Raw genomic sequence first — 6,544 nt, forward strand, 5'->3', positions numbered from 1 at the left:
TTTGTGATACAATTGTGCTAGAATATATATCTTTATATGTATCGCATGCTGTGTAGTGTCTGTTCTGATCTGTGCTGTTATAGCAAGTGCGACAGTACCGCACTCTGGTGTAGCAGTGCCGCACCCAGCTACAACAGCAAACCATGTTGTGCATAAACTATCATTTGCATCATGTTTTACATACCTGACATAGTATGCAGCACCCCATAAGAGCATGGATGTAGGGGGAGCCCCATCACTTTCACTAAAATGTGAATTTTGGCTTCTTATGCCAATTTAAGAATTCAACTCTCTATTTACATACTTAGGGGGAGGCTCTACAACCATGCCTCGAAAAATCTCAATATTTATTTTATATCTTTTGTAAGCTCTAATTGGGTTGTCATCAATCACCAAAAAGGGGAGATTGAAAATGCAATAAAGTCATAATTATAGGTTTTGGTGATAATGACCACGTAATTAGAGAACTAATGAGATTTATCGAGATGGCAAGCAGGAAATTTATATTCGATGATTCTACACGAAACGGATGAGCCCCCAATTACAAATAAAGATAGCTTCAAACTCAAAGAAGATTTAAATTCTTTTATATATTGAATTTAAGTATAGGAAAAGTCGTACTATAATGGGGGATACAATGCTTAAGCTAATATATACTACCAAGTGCTCAAACAACCACATGCATCCTCAGATTCATAGCCAAGATAGTTTACACTTCACTATTATCCTTGCTATCTTGCGTGGTGCGGCACTGCCGCATTTGAAGAGAGGCACTGCCGGACTTGAGTCGTGGCATAAGGAAGTTAGCGTCCACGCTGACTTCGTCGGATGGCTCGAGATGTATTAAAAGGTCTCTCCTGACCCTAAGATCGCGATCTCCATCTCGCCCGACCCTAAGGTCGCGGGTTTCGTCTCGCCCGACCCCTTGGGTGCGGGCTCCATCTCGTCCGACCCCAAGGTCGCGGGCTCTGTCTCGCCCGACCTCGAGGCCGCGTGCTTTGTATCGCTCGACCTCGAGGCTGCGAGCTCCGTCTCGTCCGACTCCTTAGGTGCGGTGACCGTTGGGGGCTGGGGGTATATATACATTTCTCTTTCTTCCTCAACGGCTATCTGCCTCTTCTTCCTCACTTCAGCACGCCCAAAACAGAGCAGGAGCTCTCTCTCTCTCTCCATCCATTGTTGACCTCAAGTCCCCAAGTAAATCTATTGATTTCCCCATCAATCTTGAGGAAAAAGGGTCTAAAACTCGATTAGAGAGCAGCTCTATTGATTCACAAACTCTAAAGAGCGTTTGGTTCATATTTTAGCCAGTGGTTGTGTTTGTTACTCTTGGAGCTTGGCTCTTAGCCGGCTAGAGCGTCGCCCATAGAGTTTACCAACTTGTGTGGCAGCCCTAAAAGGTTTATAACCATCTTTTGAAATTAGTATACTCACCCCCTCATCTCAAGAGTTATGTCTCTTGATTTGAGAATGAGAAAGGGTTGGAAAGCCCTAAGCTTTAGTGGTTAACCTCAATGACGTAGAGGTAGGCAAGCCTTGGTGACGAGCCGAACCACGGAATAAATCATTGTGTCACTTGTACTTGATTTATATTACTTACATGACATATTATGGTTGATGGTGATTTCTAGGGTTTCTAGTCGATCTACTTGTGTGTATTGTTCTTACCACTTCTAGCTCTTGATCAGTGATCGTCATACATGTAGTAAGCTTGGAAATTTCTTCGATCTAAGTTTTTGTTCACGGATTTTGAACTGTGATTCGAAATTGTCTGCAGATGTGACAGTGCCGCTGTTCTGATCCGACAGTGTCGTAGTCCGGCAGTGCCGTTCTCTAGAGCGATAGTGCCGCTAGGTGAATTTGATAAAAGTTTAAGTGCTTGTTTTGACAGCCTATTCACCCCTCTACAGTCATCGCCGTCTTCTTCTTCGTCTCTGATGCGGTCGGGCGCGGGCACGCGAGCGCTGTGCGTGGGGAGGCGGGTAACTGACAGAAAAGCAGGATTTCATACGACTGCACGGTGAGCGCCTGCTTCTTAATTAGCCTCCGATAGGACAGAACCACTCCCATCGGATAGGCATCGAATATGACAGAACCACTCCTGTCGCTTCGTAAAAAAAAATCAAAATACTGACTTGTTGCTAGAAAAAAAAAAGATTATAAGAGAATCTCGATCTCCATCTCTCTCCCTTCTCCTAATTACCTCCGGCCGGCGGCCGTGGCTGAGGCCGTCGGGATGGCGTGCCCGCGCGCCGCGGCTGGGGATAAAGGAGATGTTCCTCGGCGAGCTCAGCACCGCGTACCTTGCCGCCGTGCGGCTCAACGTGAGTTTCCCGATCCTCAACAGTCAACATACAGATCCATTCACTTTTTTTTCCCAATGGTTTCGCTCGCCATATACAGCACTCGCTGTGTAGGATGGATTGAATCGATCGTCACAAAATTCTATGTGCTTTGAGGCAATTTTCTTGCATTAGTTGAGAAGCTCAACCTCCTTCCTGATGCGGGGAATTGTGGGGATAGGAGATTTGCAGTAATGTGTTAATCGAGGATGAGAGAAAGATGATGAGAGCAAAGTTATACTGCTAGAACATGTGGTTGAGAATCACTGAATATGATTCTGCAAGAAATGAGGTTGTACCACTCGTCAAACATCTTCTGGCATCTGAGGTGATCAGGGTGGACTTTGTGTCTCGAATATTGCTTGGGAAATACGAGTAGGTATCAGGAACTCTATCAGGAATTCAAGATTGCAAGAGGGGAAGGGGATAATATCTATCAGACCAAAAATTCAAATTAGTATCAATACCTCTCAAATAAAAGAAACTGGCTTGGGGACATTTCTATGAAAATTATGAAAACTTAGTATATAAGATTCCTAAGTCCCTCTATTACTTTTACTGAAACTTTTAATTCTCCATCCAAATTTATGCCGGATTCAAATTCACTTGAATTTCAGGAATTAACTTAAAATAGAAATTTTAATTAAAAAGAAAAAAAGCCTGAACGGTAAATGGGCCAGGCCCATCCTTGGCCTGCTTCACCCAGCTGGCCTTCCTCTGTTTTCTTCTTCCGACGACGAACTATAGCCGCGATCGCCTCGCGTGCACGCACAGCGCTTGGCCCTCGTCCACCACACGATATTTTCAGGGAGCACGGCACGGCCAACAACCAACAGCGGTTGTCAGTTGTCACGCATTACTCCGGCCGGTACATGCCTCCCCGCCCCAGCCCCATCCCGAACTCGCACCACCCCCACGGCGCCGGACTTCCGGAGCAGCAAAGCAAACGACGCAGGCGGAGGAGGAGATGTCGGAGTCGGACGGGAAACCGGGGCATAAGCTGTCACCGGCGGACTCCCGGGCGGTGATGCTGGCATTCTTCCGCGCCCTAGGCGCCGACGCGCGCCTCCCGGCATCGGCCGAGCAGCCCGACGCCTACTCCGCGCTCGTCCGCGCCATCCTTTCCTCAGTTGCCGTCTCCACCTCCCCGGCCCCGCGGGTCTCCTGCACCATCACCGTCTCACACGCCGTGACCGTGAGCACCCACTGCTACTGAGCTCCCCGTTCAAATCTCTCTCTCTCTCTGCTGCTTACCTACCTAGTTCCCTTCCATGGACTTTTCCCTGCAGAACCCATACAACACGCTCCACGGCGGCGCGGTGGCGGCCGTGGCCGAGGCCGTCGGGATGGCGTGCGCGCGGGCAGCCGCCGGGGATCGGGAGATGTTCCTCGGCGAGCTTAGCACCGCTTACCTCGCTGCGGCGCGATGCAATGTGATCTTCTTTTAATTAAGTTCTGTGCACCTGATACATATTGATACATATTGCTTTTCCAATAATCTTGGCCTACATCCAGCATCAATATACTCGAATTTCACATTACTATGTCCTCTTTGGGCAACTTTGTGCAGCTATTTAAAACGTCAAGATAATTTGGGGGATTGGGGGTGTCTGGCTGGTTGTTATCAATGTAGCTACAGGAAACAGATTTTCTGAAGTTTTAGATGTAATTTTTTTTCCCGACAGAGGCATCCCCATTTCCATTAAAGCAACTGAAATACAAGAGTTTGTAGCAGAGGAGAAAAGAAAAGCAACCAGAACCGGTTACTGCCTACAACTCTGATTCAGAGTTCAGACTGCAACCCAAAAGCTCCCCAACCTGACGAGGCAGTTAGTTTTAGATGTAAATAACTGTTTGTAAATGAGAGTCGTTGAACAAGCATTGCAACTTTGCCAGAAAGGGGATGGATTTGATTGAGTGAGATCTAGTAGAACCTCTAGCCAATGTTTGAGGTAAACGTTATAGAATGATAGATGTGAAATATATCAGGCCTGCCAATATCTGGTTTACTGGTAGCAAATATGTTTAAATAGTGTTAAACCTGGTGATTGTTTATCCGATGCTAATAGGTCTTGCAAAGTCTTGGTCCATTTGTTTCAACTTTGAAGAAAGGTTAGGGGTCCAGTCCAGACTCAATAGTTCAATACAAGCATGTACATAACCGTGGAAGGTTTCATACATTCACACTTAAAAAGAGAAAGTATGGGAGCTTAAAAGTGCTATACTGCAAAGCATTAGATCCAGAATGCATGGCATTCTAGAGGCCGCAAATGGTAGAATATGATTGATGTGATGAGCATAAATGAAATAGGTATTCAAATGCTTATAAAAGAGTATATTGCCAGTTTGAAAAATTTAATATCTACAAATGATATCAAAGCGAAAAGTTATTGTAGTTTGATTGCATCTATTCTACTGTTGTCATAATTTTTGGAACACAGTTTCTAAGATGGATTTTGTCCTATATAATAATCATATAAGACGGTTTTAATCCTCAAAAGGTCCAAGGGTTTAATTATTTTGATTTGAACTTTCACAAACTGAACACTTTTAGCTTCTCTCTGATTTATATCTAATCTGAGAAAAAAAGATTCGAAGCTTGAGATTGTCACTGGTAATTTTTCGGTCATTCACTAGTAATGTATGTTGTAATGTTGTGTCCTTGTTGGGAAATTGGATTGTGATAAAGTGGGCCCTGAAGAGTGGCATGTCATATAGCTCTAAATTATGCTTTTGATTTGGAATAAATCTAACAGATACCAGTTTTATAATTCCATGCTCTTCCACGTGATACTTGCTGTGATGCCCCATGTCAGTGTGACATCAGTCGCGTACATTTAACTCACAGTTGAGTCCATTTACATGATAGTAGGAGCAAAATGAAATCAAAATGCTAAGTTATCTCATTCTCATCTGCTGACCCTGAAGACAACCTTGTAGCTAACGAATCCCATTGACATTGCTGCTGCGAATAGTACTTCTGTCATTTCTTGCCAATTCAGTAAACTTAGGAAGGGCGCTATAGAACTCCTTCCGTTCTCTTTCATCGGCGTTCTGGCTATCAAGTCAAAGGGTCTTTCGTGAGAAAAAAAGCTGCCAGATGGAGGCAGGCTTCTGAGAAATAGAAAGTCTCTTTTCGCTACTCCTTACTAATAAAAAAGTGAAGAGCCTTGCGACGAGACGCGGACATTCCTCATGCTGCGGTTCCCTCGGGAACGGGTATCAACAACGAGAAAGAAGAACCAAATGGAAACAGCTCTTGGCCCAGACAACGTCCTAGGCGTAGGGGAGATCAAAACAAGAAGTCACGCCTAGACGACGACACCCGTCCTGGGCTTCTCTTCACTTGTGCCATAATTTATTTCTTGCATTTATTTCCTGCACTCTCTCCTTTGTACTAATATCTCTATGTTCCTCACTGAATTTAGGCATGGCATATTTTCTTTACAAGCATTAGAAATCAACTTCTGAGGAATCGTGGCTATACTACTCTCCTCTGATGCCAAATCTCTAACATAGTATTTCTAATTGAAACACAAACTAGTGAACAATAGGAAAAATGGGATATAAAGACATTCGAGTTCTTGCATCTCATTGTCAAATACTTTATCATGTCAGATTTCAAGCATGTATCCAATCCTAATCCCATCATTTATCTTCATGCAGTCTGAAGTGGATGTTGAAGCGCAGATACTGAGGAAGGGCAGATCAATCGTGGTTACCACAATCGATTTCAGACTTAAGGACACCAAAAGGCTCTGCTACACATCTCGAGCCACCTTTTACATCATGCCCGTGGCAAGCCTATAAGCCCAAGTTTTATATGGACAACTTGGAATAGCATGTATCCGTAATCTGTTGTATCAATAATGAAGCAAAAGTCATATTGACCCATGATGCCACCGCAACTGTTCCAGATGCAATAACTCCCCCCCGCCACCCCACACACACACACCACCCAACCACCACCACCGCCATCCATATATGTACTAATATGTTATGGTCCCGTTCGGCTGATAGAATTTTGGTTAAAACTGGTTGAAAACAACTGTTCTTGCTGAATTATTGTGAGAGAAAAACGTTGTTCCGGCTGAAAAAAGAAGCCGAACAAATCGAATATGGGGTAAGCCGAACAGAGCCTATAAAGGTTGGATGGAAGATCACGATCATGTGATGCTTATAAAGTTTAAGGTCAGAAAAAA

At 44.4% G+C, this 6,544-nt stretch overlaps 1 protein-coding gene across 1 annotated transcript; it reads left to right on the plus strand.

The window, feature by feature from the left end:
* Positions 1-3,115: 3,115 nt before the first annotated feature.
* On the plus strand, positions 3,116-6,239 carry LOC136545843 (uncharacterized). Its single transcript, XM_066537821.1, has 3 exons — positions 3,116-3,537; positions 3,632-3,775; positions 6,009-6,239. The coding sequence occupies exons 1-3, from the start codon at positions 3,310-3,312 to the stop codon at positions 6,150-6,152; spliced, it is 516 nt and encodes a 171-aa protein (XP_066393918.1). The 5' UTR covers positions 3,116-3,309; the 3' UTR covers positions 6,153-6,239.
* The last annotated feature ends 305 nt before the right edge of the window (positions 6,240-6,544 follow it).

Source organism: Miscanthus floridulus, chromosome 3 (assembly GCF_019320115.1).
Source record: "Miscanthus floridulus cultivar M001 chromosome 3, ASM1932011v1, whole genome shotgun sequence".
Classification (NCBI taxonomy): Eukaryota; Viridiplantae; Streptophyta; class Magnoliopsida; order Poales; family Poaceae; genus Miscanthus; species Miscanthus floridulus.